Source organism: Gastrolobium bilobum, unplaced genomic scaffold (genome assembly GCF_033153095.1).
Source record: "Gastrolobium bilobum isolate Gb01-03AN ecotype WA unplaced genomic scaffold, APGP_CSIRO_Gbil_v1 utg9367, whole genome shotgun sequence".
Lineage (NCBI taxonomy): Eukaryota > Viridiplantae > Streptophyta > Magnoliopsida > Fabales > Fabaceae > Gastrolobium > Gastrolobium bilobum.
The window spans coordinates 214,723-236,294 of record NW_026897500.1 but is presented as its reverse complement, the minus strand read 5'-3'; the positions used below and the strand labels follow the sequence as shown (position 1 = coordinate 236,294).

General features: G+C 31.6%; 2 protein-coding genes across 2 annotated transcripts; one reads left to right on the top strand and one right to left on the bottom strand.

Annotated features, from left to right (window-relative positions):
* Positions 1–9,291: 9,291 nt before the first annotated feature.
* Positions 9,292–17,856, top strand: LOC133307440 (uncharacterized). The gene is made up of 13 exons (XM_061507951.1): positions 9,292–9,510; positions 10,860–11,084; positions 12,038–12,107; positions 13,460–13,656; positions 14,218–14,293; positions 14,404–14,487; positions 14,572–14,651; positions 15,265–15,391; positions 15,537–15,596; positions 15,714–15,764; positions 15,861–16,019; positions 16,820–16,952; positions 17,377–17,856. Exons 2-13 carry the CDS (start codon positions 10,891–10,893, stop codon positions 17,535–17,537), a joined length of 1,392 nt encoding a protein of 463 aa, XP_061363935.1. The 5' UTR covers positions 9,292–9,510; positions 10,860–10,890; the 3' UTR covers positions 17,538–17,856.
* Positions 17,857–20,571: 2,715 nt separating this feature from the next.
* On the bottom strand, positions 20,572–21,140 carry LOC133307452 (uncharacterized). The gene has a single exon (XM_061507961.1). It carries the CDS (start codon positions 21,138–21,140, stop codon positions 20,688–20,690), a length of 453 nt encoding a protein of 150 aa, XP_061363945.1. The 3' UTR covers positions 20,572–20,687.
* Between the last annotated feature and the right edge of the window lie 432 nt (positions 21,141–21,572).

The window sequence follows — 21,572 nt, the reverse complement described above, 5'->3', positions numbered from 1 at the left end:
ACTTTCAATTACGAAGTCATTATCCTTAGCCAAGTTGATTACTTAATCATTTTCATAAAAATATCGCCTGTATGTAAATTGCAAAAGACAGCTATCTACACTGAATAACCTCATATATAATAAGTGAGTATCTAAGTCACGGAACTACAACACGTAGACCAGACATAATCATGATACAATTATACAACTCGAATCTAAAAGCATAAAGTTAAGTCAATGTGGCATGGACAATCCCCATGCTCACCAAATAAGGCACAAGCCCAACAAGTCTCAACAACATCATAATAATAAAGGCAGTAAATCAGAATAACGACATATCAGCATCAGACACATCATCATAATAGCAGATATCTAACTCAGCTCCGGCCTCCTGCCGCCCGAGATCTCAACCCCAGGGTTACCTGAACCTGAAATATGTGCCCCAAACGTGGGGTGAGATCTCTAAACATAAATCTCAGTAAGACAAGGGGTCCTCAAGGATTTCTCCACCCCAAGCTCACTTACATGTGCGATATAAGTTCTAAAAGCAGTCATATAATATCAGTTCCAAAATCAGTGTAATGCAACAGATAATCATGTCATGTGTGTCAACTATTCTACTGGCCAGAGAAATGCAGAACTTAAATACGTCTATTGCCTACATCAGTGCAAGACGTCACTTGCACCCACCGACAGAATCACCGTATTGTATGACGCCACATACTCAGGCTTACCGTCTAGATGGAACAACACATGCATATTATAAAGCCCTTACACTTAACAGCTCAAAAACATTTTAATCATCAAAACAGGAAAACACATCATGCATAAAACCATCCTCCCATGGGGTATGGTGGAACCAATAATGGCTAAACCGAGGACACAAAAGCTTACCTTGCAAGCTAACTATCCAAGCCAAGCTCACACTAGCTCAATGCCCACAAACAGCTCAATCACAACCTGTTTATCCAATAATTAACCATAATAATCATTGCTCAAGATTTTATTAAGTGATTAAGGCTTTCTAACTCATTTTAAGTCATTTCATGTTATTTCTGCAGGAGGTATTTGAATACTCCTCGATGAGTATTCGAATACTCACTGTCTCCAGAAAGTATTCGATTACTTTCATTCAAGTATTTGAATACCACAAGGTATCAGAATACTTTTCCCCCAGTATCCGAATATCACCAGGTATCCGAATACAAATACCACAGTATTCGAATACTACACAGTATTCGAATATTTACTCAAAGGTATCCGAATACTTTTTTCCCCAGAAAAGTATCCCAATACTCCTGCAAGGAGTATTCGACTACCAGAGGACAAGTATTCCAATACTACACGAAAGTATTCGAATACTTCTCCAACATAATGCAGAAATTCGAACTGTCATCTGCATAATTCCATTTTTAAGGGTTCAAATGCGATTGGGAGTCCAATGACTCCCTAAACAGATGTTCATTAACATATTATGAACTCAGAATCTCAGTCCTTAACCCAAATGGTCCAAGTTTTACTTTCTAACGGATTAAACAAGCTTAAATCATCAAAATGACAAAGGGGTGATCATGGTATACCTCAAGTGCCTCAAACTCAGAGAAAGACTCCTCCTTGGAGCTTCCAACAAGGCTCAAAGGTTCTGACTTTGTAAGAGCACGAAAATGTACTACAAGGTTGGAGACCTTTCTCCATCATCATGGCACCATAAAGCTCAAAATGCAAAGAAGATGACCCCTCACAACCAAACTCAGAAAAAATCCCTCAAATCTCTCAAGTCAGAAAGTAAACTCAGAAATGGGGCACCTTTCACTCACTCAAGGCTCAAGCACACACAAGTATGAAGCTTTTGTGAAGGATTCAAGAGGAAATGTGACCTCTTGAAGGTTCTATGTAGAGGGAGAAGGGAGACAAGGTGGCTGACTCCAAGCACCAGAAATTCTCACGTAGGAGGCTCAACCAAATGACCTAGGATCATGTGCCACCCCTATTTATAGGTGTGCTTATTTTAATCACACAGTATTAAAATTAATAGCTACGCTTAGCCTTTTAATCCTAGACTTAGGATTCTGAACCTACACATTTTTCTAAAATTTGTCATATTTTTATTTTATTTTTTGCAGTACCTTTCCAGTACGCGCTTTTACATAGCCAGTATCAGTTCTGGCACCAGTTCTCATTATTTTGACCTGAAACTTGTTATGCTAGTCCTATATATCATTCTAGGAATACTCTCACACTTATTATAATTTTCCGGGATACTTCATCGGTACTCACTTATACCGTGGAGCAGAATCGGTATCTGCACTTTTCGTCAGAAAAGTGACTTTCAACATTATTAATTACTTCCTATCATTTCAGGGTTATAATAGTCTTTATCATTATAATTTTTTAATATTTCAACTGAAAACTATGTCGTTTTGGTAGTGAATGCAGATAACTTATCTACAATCACTGTAGAAATATTAAGAGCATTATAGAAAGTCGATTTAAAGACAACTATAGAAAACATAGATAGATAATAATATAGATGCAATTATAAGAACCTTTTTTTTTATAAATATAAAAATCTATTACATGCTGATATAAAATGCTGACAGATAGAGATAGCAATATCGGCTCGGGCCGGCCCACTCTACCTGGCAACACTTTTTTTCTTCTTATATTTACTGTCTAACAAACCATGCCGATATAAAATGTCTAACAAACCCACCCCGCCCGCCAACATTTTCCCCCCCTATATTTATTGTCTAACAAACCCGTCTTTGTGTGGCTAAGATCATTGGATTTACCTGTTATATATTTCAGAAACAAGCATCTATAAAAAATGAACAATTATATTATGATAAATGAAAGTCCATCTCTAAGAAATATTAAAAGAAGTCGAGTCAAACTATGTAATTTTAGAATGACTAAGGGACAAGCTAATATAATGGCATTTGCATTTTATATCAAATGATCAAACATGATGCATTTGCAAAGTTTGGTGGATCGTAAGTAATCACTAAGCCCATAGGTATAGAACTTTATACATGGAGTAGAGTTCCGTTTGAACTAACAAAAAATTTAATTCTTATTGATTACTCAATTAATACTTATGCAATTAAGCTAACGAATAGTCATTTGAATTATCACAATCAACTTCAACTATGAAGTGTTTGTTAGAATATTAAACATAATGTCTCAAATATTTGCCAATTCTGTATGTACAAAAAGTTGGAATTAAGTACCTAATAGTGTTGCTTTAAATAAAATGCAGAGATATACTTTTACGATATAGACAAACCGATTTCTTTTTTCTCCGTGTATCGCACGGGTAACAGACTAGTGTTATATAAAAAGAACCCATTCTGCTATACACATAATAAATATGTAAGTCCCACTGAATTTTTTTCTCTTTTTTAATGAAATTCATATTTTTATTATGCGTGTATGAAAAAATATTCTTCTCGTGTCTATATATATATATATATATATATATATAGGGTTTTATAATTCTCAAGGTACATGAGAATTGAAATCTTATGTTGTAGAAAAAGCATGTGGGACCCATATGTTAGAAAAAAATTATATATAGGATCCACGTTAGCACGAAAATCGAAGAGTGTGTAGGAAGATTTCAATTCTTATGTTGAATGAGAATTATAAAATTCATATATATATATATATATATATAAATATATATATATATATATATATAAATATATATATATATATATATATATATATATATCATTTTAAAAGATATAAAATTATATCATTTTAAGTGAGAGAAAGAGATAGATTATAGATGAGAGAGAATGGACAAAAATAAATAAAGGTGTGATCCCACCTCTTTGTGAAAGTGAAATGACCCAAGTTATGTCATTTAAAAGGACAAACACTTTTCTCAATATATATATATATATATATATATATATATATATATATATATATATAGGGCTTATCGTTTCTCAAGCTGCCGGAGATAAAGTTATCTCCGGCTACTAAATCATAACCGTACAAAGATGGATCAATGGTAATAAAGGAAGAGAGAGAAAAAAGAAATCATAACCATTCAAAGATGAATCAATTAATATAAGGAAATAAATAAATAAAACGACGTAGTTTTGGAGTAGCCGGAGATAAACATATCTCAAGCTGCTTGAGAAATATTTTTCCCATATATATATATATGAGGTAGGATCCTTTGACACCAGTGTCAAATTTGAAATTTGATACCTCATCTGAGAGCCATTAGATAAAAAAAGATCAACGACTCTGGTTTGTAAATATATGACATCATTGATCTTTTTTGATTTAATAGCTCTCAGATAAAGTCTCAAACTTTAAATTTGACACTGGTGTCAAAGGATCATATATATATATATATATATATATATATATATATATAGGGTTCTTTTTTCTACAGTCAATGTAGATGAATTATCTACATTCAGCCCAAAATAACATCGTTTTGGGCCGAAATCAAGGTATTTTTGTAATTATTATTTATTTTTGGGTTATAATAATCTTTCTCATTATTATTTTTTAATCTTTCAACCTAAAATGATGTCATTTTAGAAATGAATGTAGATAACTTATCTACATTCACTATAGAAATATTAAATATATATATATATATATATATAAGGGAAAAATTACTCTTATGCTACATGTGATAACTTTCTCTCCTACACACCCTTCGATAACTATGCCACCTTTTTCTTTTCTTTTTATTTTTGAGGTGGTGGAGCCCACAAATTTGTCTCTATGACATGAGATAACTTATCTTCTTTAACATGAAATTAATAAAACCCTATATATATATGGGAAAAACTATTCTCATGTCACATGAATGTAAGTTTTCTTCCTATACACCTTTCGATAACCGTGCAACATTTTTCTTTTTACTTTTTTATTTCTTAGGTATGGGTTCCACCACTATGTGTCTATAACATAAGATTTCTTCTCTCATGCAACATGAGACTAGATAAACCCTATATATATAGGAAAATAGTAATCTCATGTTGTAGGAGACTACTATCTTATGTCATAGACACTTCGATAAGTGTGCTGCTATTTTCTTTTCTTTTCTCTTTTTTAGTGGTGGGTCCCATCATTTTGTATCTTAACATAAGATATGCTCTCTCCTACAATATGAGAGTAGACAAACTCATATATATATATATATATATATATATGGAAAAAACATTTCTCAAGTAGCTTGAGATAAGTTTATCTCCGGCTACTCCAAAACTACGTTGTTTTATTTATTTATTTCCTTATATTAATTGATTCACATTTGAATGGTTATGATTTCATTTTTCTCTCTTCTTTTATCACCATTGATCCATCTTTGTACGGTTATGACTTAGTAGCTGGAGATAAGATTATATTGAGAAACCATAAGTCCTATATATATATATATATATATATATATATATATATATATATATATATATATATATGGGTTTTATAATTCTCATTCAACATGAGAATTCAAATTTTCCTACACACCCTTCGATTCTCGTGTTAACATGGGTCCTACATAATTTTTTTTCTAACACATGGGTCCCACATGCTTTTTAGCTCTACAACATGAGAATTGAATTCTCATTCAACATGAGAAAATTAAACCCCTATATATATATATATATATATATATTTGCAAATGAGATTGAATAAATGTGTTTTAAAAAAATTCCATTAGAATGCGGTGTGGGCCCGTGCTTCGCTTCCGTCGAAATAGAATGGCGTGTCAATCATGAAGATTGAATTCAAGCGATAAAGGACCATTCATAATTTATTATTGATATTTAAAATTTAAATAATTATTTCTTTATAGAAGATTGTTACTACAGTTTATTCTCCGAGGAATATTATGTTTTTTTTTTTTTTTTTTTTTTTTTTTTTTTTTTTTTTTTGTAAATAAAGAGGGCGCAATGTTAGTTATGTTTTTTTGTTTTATGTAGGCTGATGCAATCAATCTTTTCCAAGTTGCTATTAATATGCAAACGCTTTGCCAATGTCAGTGATTCGTAGTTTTGTGCATTCCAATACTTCCTATTTCCAACGGATATCCTTTTTATGGAAATAGATTATCTCATATTAAAAAAAAAAAAATACTCTTTTGGTCCTCAATAAATTTTACGATGTCCGTTTTAGTTCATAGCAAATAAAAAAACTCATTGTGGTCCCTGAGAAATTAAAAATGGACCCATTTTAGTCTTTTTAGAAACTAATATGGGTCTTTTTTGAATTTGTGAGGGACCTCGATTTCAACTAAATGAGTCCATTTTAAATTTCTTAGGGACCACGATGGACCTTTTTATTTGCTAGGGACTAAAACGGGCATAGTAAAATTTGCTGAGGACCAAAAAAGGTATTTACTCTAAAAAAATTATTTTTATTCATTATAATTTTGTGATTTATTATTTAATTTTTTGTGATTTTAAGTATTTAACTTAGATTTATTATACTTAAATAATTTATTATTTAATCTTCTATAATTTTAAATTTTTACTTAGATATCTTGTGCTTAAATTTTTTTACTTAGATCCCTTGCTGTTACAAAAATAAATTTTTTTAAAAATAAATACTTAAAATAAATTTTTCCTCTTTTTTGGATATAAAAAATAAAAAATAAAAAATTCACTTATTTTTATCTAGAAAACAAATTCAAATAAATTATTATTTTATTTTATCTATTTTTTACCTGAACCCTTATAAAATTATCTAAAGAAAATGAATATCTTATTTTAATAATTAATATTTAATTTATCTTAAATATTTTGAAAAAAATATTTTTTTAAATAAATAAAAAATAATGATAATTTATAAATTAATTTCAGAATAAATAACTTGAAATATTTTTTAAACCCTAAATGCGTTACATGAGGATATAAAAAAAAAAGAGAAAATTTATTTTTAAATTTATTTTTTTTAAACTACGAGGAGTACAAGTGAAATTTTTTATAACCATAAGGAGTCTAAGTGAAAATCTGAAATTATAGAAAGTTAAATGATAAATTATTTCAGCACAATGAGTCTAAGTGATAAGTTTAAAATCACATAGGGTAAATGATAAATCACAAAATCACAGTGAATGAAAATGAAGTTTTCTCCTGAAAAATATATAATATGATTATATAGGAAGATCATAACTATATAAAAGTAAATTAATGGTCATAATTTTATAACTATCTATTTTAATATTTTCTCTCTCTTCCTTTATCACCATTGATTCACCTTTGTGTAATTATTATTCTCCACATGATTATATCATATATTTTTTTAACATTAGAGAATCAAGATCCCCTTGCCCATACGCTTATGTTAAAATTATATATTATTGTTATAAAAAAAAATAATTATATATTATTTGATCATATAAAATTGTTGTATTTATTTCTCTCTTCACATGCATTAAATAATATAGTTCAATTATTATTAATAAGGAAAGAGTTAAACCCAAAAATTTCATAAGACCAGATCATATAAAATTTTAACATGAGACTATCTATTCCCAACTATATTTAGGTGACTTCTATGTTGCATTATTTAGAATTCATTTAAGAAAAAGTTCTTTTATTTAAAATTTAAAATAAAAAATAAAATTTATAATTTAAATTAATTTTACATTAATAATTTACTTTATTTATTAATCTTATGTAGACAAAATGACTTAATTAATAAAGTTATATATAAAAAGCAATATTAAAAAAATATCTCCTACAAAATTAAGAAAATATCAAATCTTATGAAATTCATGAGACTTCTATTATAACAAGTGACATAAAGAGGATAAGCATGTTACCAAATAAAAAAAAAAAGGATAAACAAATCATATCAATTATAATTTTTTAATTACTTGGATCAAAAGATGTCATTCCACATATAAAGAAAGTACATTATTTTTCTCCCCTTGGAAAAAAAAAATTGTCTCCTATTATAGGGACAAAAATTATCCCCTATATGGCAACTAACGATATTATTTTATACTTTCATTAAAACTCTTCACACTTTTTTTATTTTTTTTCTTTGTCATCAAACTTACAAGAGATAATTTTTGTTCTTATAATAGGAAAAAAATAAAGCCGATAAAGAAATAGTTTATCGTTTCTCTAGCAATTTCAGGAATTTTATTTGTTTTTTGTTATATAAATTTTATTAAATACCATTTATTAATTTGCAAACTCTAAATGATATAGTATTGAGATTGCTGAAAATAATTTTACATCAAGTTATTGGAGAAATTATAAACAAAAAATAATAATATGCAAATCAAATCAAATCAAATTTTCTTTATACAATAACGAATAAGATTTGCAAACTACTCCAACCTCTTGCAAAGGAAATTAAATTAAATTCTATAATTAAAAAAATTATTTCACATTAAATCTCGATTAACAAAAATAAAAATGGAGGCAACTTTTATATGCCATCTTACTCTCACATATTTACAAAAAATAATAATATATTAAGAGAAAGTATTTCTCCGGTCATCGAAGATAAAATGATTTCCTGTAAACTCAAAATGATGTTATTTTGGAGTGTAAGATTAAAATTTATGATGATAAAGACTAATATAATCTTGCAATAAATTAAAATTATAAAAATACCTTAATTTTTATCACAAAATAACATCATTTTGTGTTCACTGTGATAAATTATCTCATTGAAAAAATACTTTATCCATTTATTAATTTTAAATTCATAACCTTTTAATTACAAACAAACATATTTTTTTGGTAACCACAAACAAACAATTTTACCACTACCAAAGTTCGGCTAACTATTTCGACCAAAGGATGGAGTCACATAATTCATAAAATGGAAAAATTATTCTTATGTCACATAAGGTAAATTTTATTACTACACATTCTTCGATAACCATGACTTTTTTTTTTTTTTTTTAGATAATAGATCCTATTATGTGTGTCTATAACATAAGATTTTATCTCTCATGCAACATGAGACTAGATAATCCCTTCGTAAAATGATAGATTCTTGTTAAAGAACTTCCCATTGGTGACAAGTATCTCATCGAGTTAAAGGGCACATGTCCTTTACATCAAAACGTGGCCTTTAGATGAAACATGATGCACCAACTCATGGGGATATTATAGTCATTCCAAATACATTGGAGTTCTTAGAACTTGGCTTCTTCGCCAACATCTTTGGTAAGACACACGCTATTCACAACCGCTCACAACCGCTTATGTTTGACCATATGGTGATGCAAAGGCTTATTAACACGACAAACTCTCGAGCTTAAGATAATATATTATATTTGTACCAAATAAAAAGAAGAAGATATTATATTATATACTCTCTTTTTTCTTTTTCTTTTTCGTAAGAATAGGTGTGGACGTTGTTGGATATATGATATAATCTCATTCGAACATTGTATTCGTAGAGTTTTCAAAAAAAATATCCTCGGTTTCTTTTATTCTTTTGAAGTCAACTTGGGTTGGATCCTTTGGAGTATTTAACTACGGAGCGATATCTTTGATGGGGTGCTTCTGCTAGCTTCACTTTCTGCTTCCTGTATGTGATCAAAACCCTTCTCATGGAATTGCCTTTTTTGCAATGTTTTTAGCATTTCTTCTTTGCGTATGTTGAATTTTGTGTGTTTAACATTCTTGTTTTGGTCTTTGTGATTTCGGGTCTTGAAAAAGGTGGGATTTTGATGGTTGTTGGAGTGTTGTTTTTCTTGCTGGTTTTATTCGTTGAGATCACAAGTTGAATTTTCTGCTGAAATCACAGTGTTGTAACTGGATTTGGTTAGTATTTTTCATTGGTGGTGTTGTGTGACTCTGTTTCTTTAAGGGTATTGTTTTCTTTGAGGGTATTGTTTTCATTGGTGGTATTGTGTGACTCTGTTTCTTTAAGGGTATTGTTGGGTCATGCGGTTCGCTTTCTAGGATGTGTTTCTACCGATGCTATGACACGTTTTCTTAGTTACATATTTTATTGATGGAGTGAATTTGGGGGAAAGTGTGGTATAATAAACTTCTGTGATTTCACTTTATTCCTTTATTTTTTGGACCAATATGGCATCAAGAGCTGTAGTTTCAATGTAGAATTGCTATGATTTGGCTCTAATATTTGTACCCTTCACGCTTGGTTGCTTTGAGCTTATACATACACTTTTTATTCTTGATTGAGGTTCCAATCTATCCTCTCTTTTTTCCTTGGTGTGATTGAGAGCCCTGCCCAATCTTGTTATCTTGTTAAAATTCAAATATGCTGTATTGCTTGCCATAAAATCAGTGCACATTGTTGATCTGTCTGAAAAAAAAATTTAAGCTTCTTTTGTGGACTATAATGGTATATGTGGTTAGGGTTTTGCAGCTTGATCTTTGAAAACTCTACCTTCTTGTAGTTGGAAGAAAACTATGCTGTCAGATTATGGCAATGATAACTACATGTGGAAAAGAAGAGGGGTCTTTCCTGGGATTGATTGATTGTATTTACAAAGTCTTGTATAAGATAAACTCTTAGAAGCGTCTAAATTTTATCAGATGAAATTTACTTTTAAGATTCATTTCCCCGTTCTTTGAGTAGGAAAAATTCCTTCTGTAAACAGTATGATCTATCACCATTCTTGTTATGTATAATGGACAAATTTTTTCTTTTACGCCTGAAATTAGATTATTTTGGCCTAGTTTTATCAATGGGATGCTTTGTAGGGGTGTACACTAGATGAAGGAGGAATCAAAATGTGTAACCCCAATTTTTTCCCCCTACTTTAATCTATGTTTGGTGCGTGTTTCTACGTATTCTATAGAAGATAAAATGTAAACATTACAAAATGAGACAAGAAATGGATTAAAAAAAAAATGGAGGAAGAAAACTCATTTTGCAAGCTAAAATCGTCAATTTGTACCTTTCAGGTTTGTATTTTGCCTCATCAAAGGGGCAACGATGGGTACTGTTATTGAAGATGACTCATTTACCATGATGGGTACTGTTATTGAAGAAGATGACTCATTTACCAAGGTCCTAGGCAGATGGCCTATCTTTTACTATGGCATGGGACACATGCTTAATGACATAACTGCTGCTTGTTGGTTCACCTATCTATTATTGTTCTTGACAGATATTGGACTTTCACCAAGGTGCATTTTATGATCAAGGATTTTTATTTATGTTTTGGCACTTGCCAACTGGTGTAACTAACTCTTATGCAAGTGCTTGTTAATTGATGTAACTGAAAGTTGAAATGGCAGATTTGAAAAATTTGTTGTCATTAAAAATTTGGTAGAAATCCAATTGATATTCTAAGGGGAAGCAGCCTAGGATGCCTTGGTCTTGCGTAGTATAGTCCTGACATAGATTTAAACTAATTTGCAAAATGAAAATAGCTTAATGGGATGGTAAAACTTAAATGATTGGTGGACAAACACATGATTTGTATAAATTTTAATAGCAAATTGATGAGACCTTAGGATGCACCACCACAAAAGCTAACTCAAAGAGTGAGAGTGCCCAAAGCCTTATAAAACCTCATATTAGTTGCCTATACAACTAATGTAAGACTCCAAGTCCCATACCTTGCAAATAGAACCCAACATTCCACCACGCTTCCCTAGTGCGTGCCCCCACGCACAACTCGACGTGATGGATGCTCTGATACCATTTGATGAGATCTTGGGATGCACTACCCCAAAAGTTAGCTCAAAGGGTGAGAGTGCGCAAAGCCTTATAATACCCCATATTAGTTGCCCATACAACTAATGTGGGACTCCAAGTCCCATACCTTGCAAATAGAACCCAACACAAATATTCCATGAAGGAGATAATTGATAATAATAAGATGCAGTTGGCTGGCTTCAGAACGTACTCTGTCGCTTATCTTAGGCTGCTTCCAGTGATATGTATATATATACTGCTATAGGAAATATTTTGCACATTACTTTGAACCGTTAGCAGTAAATAAATGTTTTTCAAGATATAAACCATATTCAATTTTGTACATGACAAAAAGCTTTATATTTTTAGATCTTACACAAAATTTGTGTGATACTTCCATATTTTGTGTTCTTGACATTTTTTGTTTTTCATTTCATAGGGATGCAGCTACTGTGATGCTTTCAGGTCAAGTGGCCGATGGATTTGCCACTGTATTTGTTGGTGAACTGGTATTTAAACACTATTTTTTCCTTCATTCTAGGGAAATATTTCACATGCTTCTGTCAGTAAACTTCACATTCATCTTCCTTTTTTTTTGTCCTTTTATCCCTGGGTGGGCGGAGGGTAGGGGTGAAAGTGGGCTGGGCTGGGCCAAGCTTTGCCCCGAAAAGCCCAAGCCTATGTCAAAAAATTTCAATTTGACTTGGCCTAAGTCTAGTACGAGACTAACTGTTAGCCTGACTTGACCCGTTTATAAAAAAAACAAATAGCCTGGCCTAGCCCATCAACCTGTTAATTTTTAACTTTCAAGCAGAAGCATGAATCAACTTTACAAAACACTCAAATTCTGTTGCTAAATCAAAAATCATAATTTCAAAGTCCAAACAGAATCATGAATCACAACAAAACTCATACAATCTGCATTTAAGTCAATTTCAAAAGCAAAATGCTCAAACTAAATAATATATATTTCATCAGATCCAACAAACAAATCCATACCATGTAAATTAAAATAACTACATGAATCCAACAAACACATAATGATGCTTGTAATAAGTATAACATCTCCTAAAAACCTTTTAATATATTCATATACACAACTAACATGCTGAGATGTTGGTTCCTCCTACATAAGAAATAAAGTCAGATTTCTATTAAAATATAATCGAATATAATTAAGTTATAAATAATTGTAATTGATTAAATTTATATCTTTTATTTTTTCTTCAAGACATACTTATTCTATTTTATTGTATGTAAAATAAATAGTACAATATAGGCTGGCTTGTAGGCTTATAGGCCAGGCCTTTTGAAAGTGAGCCTACGGCCTTTTGACGGCCTTTTTATTAAACAAGCTTTTTCAAGGCCCAAGACTGGCCTATTTTACGAAATATACTAGGTCAGGTCTGGCCTGACGTAGGCTCCCGTAGGCCGGGCTGGCCCAGTTTCACCCCTAGTGAAGGGGGATGGCTGCTCATTGCTCTAGCCTCTGATAACTGAGGAACCAGATCTTGTGTTTTGGAGGTTAAGCCGAGCTTACCTGATGTTTTTAACCTATGTCATCATCTTATAAACCTTCGCTATTGCATAGATTAAATCCATCAATTATATCATCCAAATACCTTATTTTATTCTTCGTGAATTTGCAGATTTTATCTAGAAGTAAAATAACACGAAATGAAAATCATTCCTTGGACATCATGCTAACCTAGTTGTTTGTTTCTTATGAATTTAAGAAATTTTAAATATCTCTTTACCCTTATCCCTTTTTTTCTAGTGCTACTCTTTTCTCTTATCTTATTATGTGCTTTTAAGTCCTTATTTTGATAGAAATGCTTATTTCTGTCACCTTGCTTGATAGATAGACAGGTTTGGGCATTTCAAGATATGGCATGGTGCTGGATCTGTATTGGTGGCTGTTTCATTTTCTTCTGTTTTTGGTGGTTGTCTACCTTGTAAAATTTCATCTTCCAATTCAACTACTTTCGAAACTGTGAGTTACAGTGTGTTCGCTGCAATCTTCAATGTGGGCTGGGCTGCTACTCAGGTTTCACACATGTAATAATTTCCTTAAATTTATCTTTTTTCGTTTGAAGTTGAAAATTAAAATTTTCGGTTTGAAATTTCAAACTAAAAGTTGTTGGCTAGTGAAGTCACCTATGAAGTGTTATTCCTCCCCGTGCTGTTGGCAGCTTAAACTATAAATTTTAAGTAACTTTACATGATCGACTTCTTGATATTTATTGTGATTTCTGTCTCCAAATATTGGGATGACCTAAAATGTTGTTAAGAAATGCCATTCACATGAAAAGATGATGAGTGGTGAGTGGTTTTTCTGGATGATCTTATTGCACTATTGAATGAAACAAATACTCATCACTACGGATGTCTGATTTTTGCTATTTCAGCTTTAATTGTCAGTGGTAATTATTATTTCTGTAACTATGAGTCTCGGAATGCCATGAAGCAGTGTTCATTTTTAAACCATGTAGCACCAGTGATATCTCTAATCTTATAATGTCAGTGGATAAGAGAATAATTAAATGAAAAAGCTTAGGTTCCTATCCCTCAAATTTGAAATTATGTTCATCATTTTCTTCTTTGATTGCTTTCTTGAAGGTCCATGGTGAGTTGCATCACACTGAACTCTACAAGCAGAGTGGCACTGGCTAGCTGTCGCAATGCTTTTACCATGGTAAGCTTCTAGTGAACTTCTTTTCAGATATGAAACTCCATATCCCCTTCCTGGAAAAAGAAATCAATAATATGTTGATATAAATTACTAATGTATATATAACTTTGAAGGTGGCCAACCTGAGCCTATATGCAGTTGCGTTTATAGTATTCAGTGTCATCAGTGGAAAAACATATGCTGATGTTGAAAATCAGGTATGTATGACAGTAATTTTTTGGATCCATCTGTGATCAGCTGTTTTCCAGCATAATCACTTTGTTTCTCTTCCAAATAAGCAGTACCGCTGGATTGCGTATGTGTCAATTTTTATTGGATGCTGCTTTGTAGGCATATTTCATCTTGCAACCAAAGAGCCCAGGTGTGCTTGTAGGCTTACTACTATTTTTTTTTCAAGGATTAAAGCTTTTTGTTGTTCATAGACCATTTAGTAGACACGCTGTAGAATTGAAAAGAGGGTGAGCCTTAGAGCAGCGGGGTTGCCCCTGTGCGACCGGAAAGTCACAAGTTTGAGTTTGGGAAACAATTTCTTTACCAAAAATGTAAGGATAAGGCTGCGTAAAATTGACCCTTACCATCACAAAGTCGGGGAGCCTTCTGCATTGGTTTTACCCTTTACTGTAGGACTGGAAATATGATCTTCTTCATGCTCTTTACAATGTTTATATGTTCTGTGTCAGTGATAAATATGAGGAAAAGCAATTCATGAATAACCCATCTGAAACCTGATAAAGGGAAAATCTAAAAATTGATGATGCCTACCTTGTAGAGAAATTGTGAAAGCAAATGCAATCTTAGTTTAACTAAGAGCTTGTAACTGTAGAACTTTAACAAAATAAAGCCTTAGTGGGCTAGTAATCATTGTTCATGCAAGTCCATTATATCCCTCTCAACTTTTATTTAAAATAGGTTGCTTGAGCAGTTTCAGCTATTGTTTTAGAAAACTGAGAAATTTTCTTTTGTTTTCTTCATAGACTGAAGGTGGGAGTACATGGAAAGGCTCATGCAAGGATTTCATGGGTTTACTGGTTCAAGAGAGTTTTGTATTATCAGGTTGCTCTTGTTTATGTTCTAACGAGATTAGTTCTCAATGTTTCACAGGTTAGCACACGTATCCTTACACTTCTTTAGCTACATAATTAAAAGGAAACTGAAACTTCATGCCTGCATTTGAATTTCCAATGAAACAACAATAATATATTGTGTTATATGAACACTTTTGACATCAAAATGGCTTCTTTTTCAGGCATACCTTGCTTTCTTTGTTATCAATGACCTACAAATGGCTCAATCAGCCAAAGCTTTGGTACACCACAAATTTTGTCCACTTTAAATTCATTTCTGGCTGTTCATCTGTATATAATATGAAGTTCGAATAATGACAAGGCTGATTACATTGTCTGATGAATGATGATTGAATTAGGTTCCTGCCATCATATACATCTGCAGCTTCGTCGTATCCATTGCATTACAGGTTTCCTTATTAAATAAGCACTCTTGATGGATAGCTATCTATATTACATTTTCATTTTTGTCGATCCCAAATGTTAAATTCGTCTACTCTTTGTAGGAGATTGCATGGACTGGCCAACTGCTTAAGGCCTACTACTCTGCTGGATGCATTCTTTGGATTTTTTGTGGAGGAGTGATCCTTCTTTTAAATAGAGACATGAGTTATGTCATGTACATAGCATCAGTATTTATTGGCATAGCAAATGCTCTCATAATGGTATGATATAATCTTTGCTTAATTAAATTGCTTAGTTAAAAGTAGAGGGCGAGCCTTGGAGCAGCGGCAAGGTTGCTCCTTGTGACCGGAAGGTCACGGGTTCGAGTTTGGGAAACACAACATCTTGCAAAAATACAGAGGTAAGGCTGCATACAATCAACCATCATCCCTACTTTGCAAGTCAGGGAGCCTTGTGCACGGGGATTGGAGCTTTTTTCAATTAAAATTATTATTTGATGATATTTAGAAGATAGTTGTACTAGTGTGCACTGTACAGTTTTAACACTATTTTACTTGTTGGTCAGAAATGAGAACATTAGTCAATAAGAGGGAACATCGGGTTTTTACTTGTTGGTCAGAAATGAGAACATTAGTCAATAATAGGAAACATCGGGTGCTCAAATTTAACCCTAGTAATTGGACCACACATAAGGACAATAAATTTTGAAATTAAGCTGTTTTCATAGTGTCAATGTTGTCAATGCTAATGCTACGCTGTACAGATGAAAAATGAACATCATTCATATCATTCCTTTCTATGAAGGCTTGGTTTATACGGTTTCCCCACTTTTCTTCCTCATACACACTTCAGTTGATACTTTTTGTGTTGATGTTGATTTCTAAATAGGTAATTAGAATAAGAGACATGGGAGCTGGGTTCTTGGTTTATGTTTTAAGCCTTTTTAATCAACATGCAGTATTATAAATCTATGGGTCATATAGATTGCAGCTATCATGGTTCAAACTACTATGAACTAATTTTTTAAATGTGTATATATATTTCTTGGTTTTTATAATAGGTGACTGGAATAAGCATGCAAAATTTTCTCATTGGAGAGAACCTTAATGGCTGTGCATTTGTTGTTGGATCATTGAGCTTTTTGGACAAAATCTCATGTGGGCTTGCTTTATATGTTCTTCAGTCATATCAAGGTAAGTTTCTTAAATTTCTTCTGCATTCCTACAAGTTTCCGTGCACACAATAACAGATAGTGAATTTCTCCAAAACAGGATTAGTTCTAATCAGAACTAAGAAGTAAGGTCCAATGAAAAGTTTATGTACAGTGCAGATGCCATAAGAATTTAAATGCTTAAGATGAATAAGAGCTTACAACCCATGAAACTTACCTTGTTTGATGGTTAAGTAACTTGTAATATCATTGTTAATGATTATAAAAAACCACTCGTTAAACCCTGTTGAGGTGAGGGAAATCCTTGTACACAGTTTTACAGTTGCATATTTGCAAAAAAGTTGTTTCTCTTATTCAAACCCATAACCTTTCGGTAGCGACTTTACTACTGCTCGTACATTATATTATTTTTTAATTATCTCACTCTGTTCAAATCATCAATGCAGATGTCTCTCCACCTCTCCAGACAACACAATCATTCCTTTCAGTTACAAGGTTTGGTTTGGGTCTTGTTCCTGCAATTTGTGCACTACTTGGGGTGATAGTAACATGCACCATGGATTTCCATAATCCTTCCAAGTCTTTGACAGCACCACTATTAGTCTAGTTGTGTTGATGAATAGAATTATTCTGCCTTCTCTAACATACAAGGTATGGACCACAGAAAAATTCAATCCCTTAATTAATCGTGAAAGTTTACACATTTTTTAGCAAGTCAAGAATTTCAAGCCGGGGTTTATAGTTTGTATATTTATCAAGTTTTCTTTAATTAGAACTAATATGAAGTAAAATGTATACAAAGTATACACATTTGATTAGAATGTGTACAATATCAATTTCATTAAAACTATGTTAGTGACACTGAATTAGTGAATTATGTATCAGTTCAAATCTTATTGTAGAAAGTATGACTGATCGGTCATATAGAAAATGAGGAGAGATTTCTTTATAAATTTTGTTTTGTTTATCATACGATCGTGGTATTGAGGTTTGAATTGATAACTTCACTCACCATTAGCTCACACTAATGACTTTCTCACGACATTTTTCTTTTCTTTTCTTTTTAATACGACTTTCGACATTTTTAAGGATAGAGTTTTTTTGTTTTTTTTTGAAATTTTCTTCTTTAGCAAATATCAAAATTAAAATCAGGGAAATGGTCAACTTTCGTAATTATACTAAGGGAAAAAGCTCTTAGACTGATATTGTCATCATCATTCAAATGGTTATGAATTCTAATTCAAGTACGAAAACAATATATAATTTAAAATCTTTTACTTTTTATGTTGGTGGAGGAAAACGATTGATTACAATTTCTTGCAAATTTATGATTGACTATATATATTTCTTTTTTACAAATTATTTATAAAATCAAAATTTATTATTTATGAATTTAATATCAGAATAAAAAGGTCAAATATTTATAAATCTTTCCACATGCTACCCTAATTTGGTTATATACATTCAAATTAACAGTTTAACGTATACCGAGATAATTTTTAATGTGTATATTCCTAGTTGGACTGACACAAACATTACGTATCTTAATTGTTAATTTAAGTTGGTATCTACTTTGTCGCTTCAAGCTTAGATGTATTTCTAGTGTACTTTCATGTGATTGAACCGCAACTTATGACAAACCCCTTTTAATAATTTCAGACTAGTTAATTTTAGAATTTTTCAATTCCAAACAATATAAGTGGTTAATTCAATTTTCAACAAAGTTTAGTGAAAATATTTTTCCCCAAGTAACTTATTACTTATTTTCAATTTGTTAAAGTATTGTAATATTTGATTAATTAATATAAGTTTGAGAAATAATTATCTCATGTGCAACATAGACAAAGTAGTGGGGTTCATATATATATATTTTTTTTACAAATGATGGACCCCCACTATTTTGTCTAGATAATTATCTCATGAAATATGAGATTAATAGATCCCTATAAGTTTACTTAAAGTTCCAAGTGATACGGATGAATACCGTTTAATTTTTTATTTCGAATTGAATCACACTAGTTTTAACGGTTTAATTCAACCGAACAAGTTTTAGCATATCAGGAATCAGTTTTGGTTCCACATCGATTTTGAACAAGTTTTAAGGCTAAATAAATAAATATTGTAAATTTGATGGAGAATATGAGAGAAAATAAAAAATAAAAGAAAAGAAAAGAAAATGAAGTATAGAAAAAAAAATTCAAGGGAAAGATAAAATAAGAACAAGAATGAACTCTTAAGAAAGTATTATTATATTCTGAATTCAATAATATAATTTTTTTATCTAAGACATGTCCCCATATAAGACTTTAAACATAATTAAGGAAATAATTACAATTGCAGCATATCATTAATGTGATGGTTATAGAAACATCAAATGTCGTGAAAAATAAATAGTCATATGTTACAAAGCATGTGTACAGTCATCCATAATATTTATAACAATAAAAATGATAATAGTAAAGAAAAAATCAAAAGCTAAATAAATAAATAAGAATGATACTAGTTAAGAAAAAAAAAATCAAACGCTTGATTTTCAAACCGGTATGGATAAACTAATTTAATTTTTTAACTGAGCTTACATAAAATGATTCGTTTTTTAAATCAATTTAAAAAAATATATAATTATTTTTGTGTGGTTCGGTTGGATTTACAATTCGATTATTTTCATAAAATCTTTAGAATCCGCCAAGATGGCAAAATGATGTCAGTTTTCCCGCATGAATTATTCGTACATTAGCTTTATCTAGGCTCTAAGTTAATGGTAGCTCAAATGGCCATTTGAAGCCTTGTGGCGGTTGGAACTATTAATCAAAATGTCTTGGTTTCAGATAATTTCTATTTTCACTCGATTATTTTTGTAAGAATATCCCAAACATTTGTGGCTCTAGTTTTGTGATCCTATCATCACACTAAACTAATAAACTTACACATCACGAAATGTAAACAACAATGAAGTTCAACTAGATAAACAAATTGAAAAATATAATACTTGAGCAAGAAAGACAATGAATGACAATTGGCACCTTAGGAACTTGCAAGAGAAGCTATGTGCAAATAAAATCTAGAAAACACCCCTCGGAAATAGATCTATAACTAGGATTGGATTGTTCATAAAAGAGACTTTGATTTCATTTTGACATAATAAAAAGGACAAACCTTCCACATCAAAAAACAGGGCAATTGCTTGAGGTCCCAAGACCCATTTCTTTTCTTATTGGGAACGTGACGCTCACATCTATTTCTCACCATTTTTCTTTGTTTTGCTAAATTGTTCTTTTCTCACTTCAAATGTTTCTCTTTGCAACTGAAAAACATATGCAAAACAAATCATCCTTAACATTCTAATTGTTAAACTTATTTGGATGTAAAACTTTGATAGTTTTACGTTCTTTTGACGAAGATGGGGTAAGATACAAATATGAGAGAACATATAAACAAAAACACTGCTTGCATTGTGTGAAGGAAATCCATAAAAAAAGTGAAAACTAATAACGCTTGTTTTATGACAAGCACAAACAAGAGAAAGTGGGATAAAATTGTTAGTATGAAGATATGAGCATTAGAAACTAACATATTGAGAACATATGTGAGTGATACAATTTATATATTATAATACATTGCCATATGCATGAATAAGGATACATGAATGATAAGAAAATGAGGAAAAGTTAAGGTATTTTGCTGGCCATAATATAAGCATATATATAAAGAAAATAGATCAACCCAAATCATCAAATGGAAAAACTTAAAATTTTTCCTAGGTTGATAACTTCAAAACAGGTTTTTTCCCAGCTTCACCCAAATGAGGATCACGCTTAGCCTTCATCAAATGCCCCAAAACTTTGGCATAACGACGCACCAACTTCTTGAACTTCAAACCTTGGAGGTTTTCTTTCTGTTGCATCCTAACCAGCTGAAGATGCTTCTCTTCCTCAGTGAAATGTTCACCAAGTTCTTTCCTTCCTTTGCTTCCTTCATCACTACATTTCATTGCATCATTCTCATCTCCTATGATTAGCTGCTTCAAGCTTTTGTGGTCATTCCCATCTTCTTTCATCTCAGGAAGATTAGTTTCTTGTGACACGTTTTTTGTTGTGTCACAAACTGATATAGGTTTCTCATTGGCCTGCATTGGAATTGATTGCTTCCTTGTTCTTCTTGACATGGTGATATCAAAGTGGCGTTTCATTGCAGGGGTTTTAACCTCCATTTTCTATATGGGAATTTACAATCTCTTCTCCCTTTTGCTTGGTTTTGTGTAAACCTCAAAGACAAGCCATTGTTGCACCTATTAGACAAAAGGGTCACTCTTGCAAGAAGAAAAATGCTCACTTTCTTAAAGAACAACCAAAGGGGTTAGTTTAGAGGCCTTTCAACAAGGTGAAATGTCTGTTTTCTAGTTGTCAATATGGGAAAATTGAAAGATTAACTCTCAAATGCAAAAGCAGCTGAAGAAAATGAAGTGGGGTTGAAGTGGCACCAAACTCTAGAAAATTCAATATAATGGGCCAATAAAATCTTGATAGAGCAATTGACCATGCCCTTTAATTAGGCCCAAGTCTAACACCTCTTAGTTTGATTAGACTTCTTTACGTATGGTTGATTAATTTACCTTCTATCTCTCTCTCTCTCTCTCAATGCT

Coding starts and splice junctions, on each gene's coding strand:
- LOC133307440 (XM_061507951.1), top strand. CDS start 10,891: ATGGGTACTGTTATTGAAGATGACTCATTTACCATGATGGGTACTGTT. Junction 14,488..14,571: donor ATGCTGATGTTGAAAATCAG/GTATGTATGACA, acceptor CCAAATAAGCAG/TACCGCTGGATTGCGTATGT. Junction 16,953..17,376: donor TGTTCTTCAGTCATATCAAG/GTAAGTTTCTTA, acceptor TCATCAATGCAG/ATGTCTCTCCACCTCTCCAG.
- LOC133307452 (XM_061507961.1), bottom strand. CDS start 21,140: ATGGAGGTTAAAACCCCTGCAATGAAACGCCACTTTGATATCACCATG.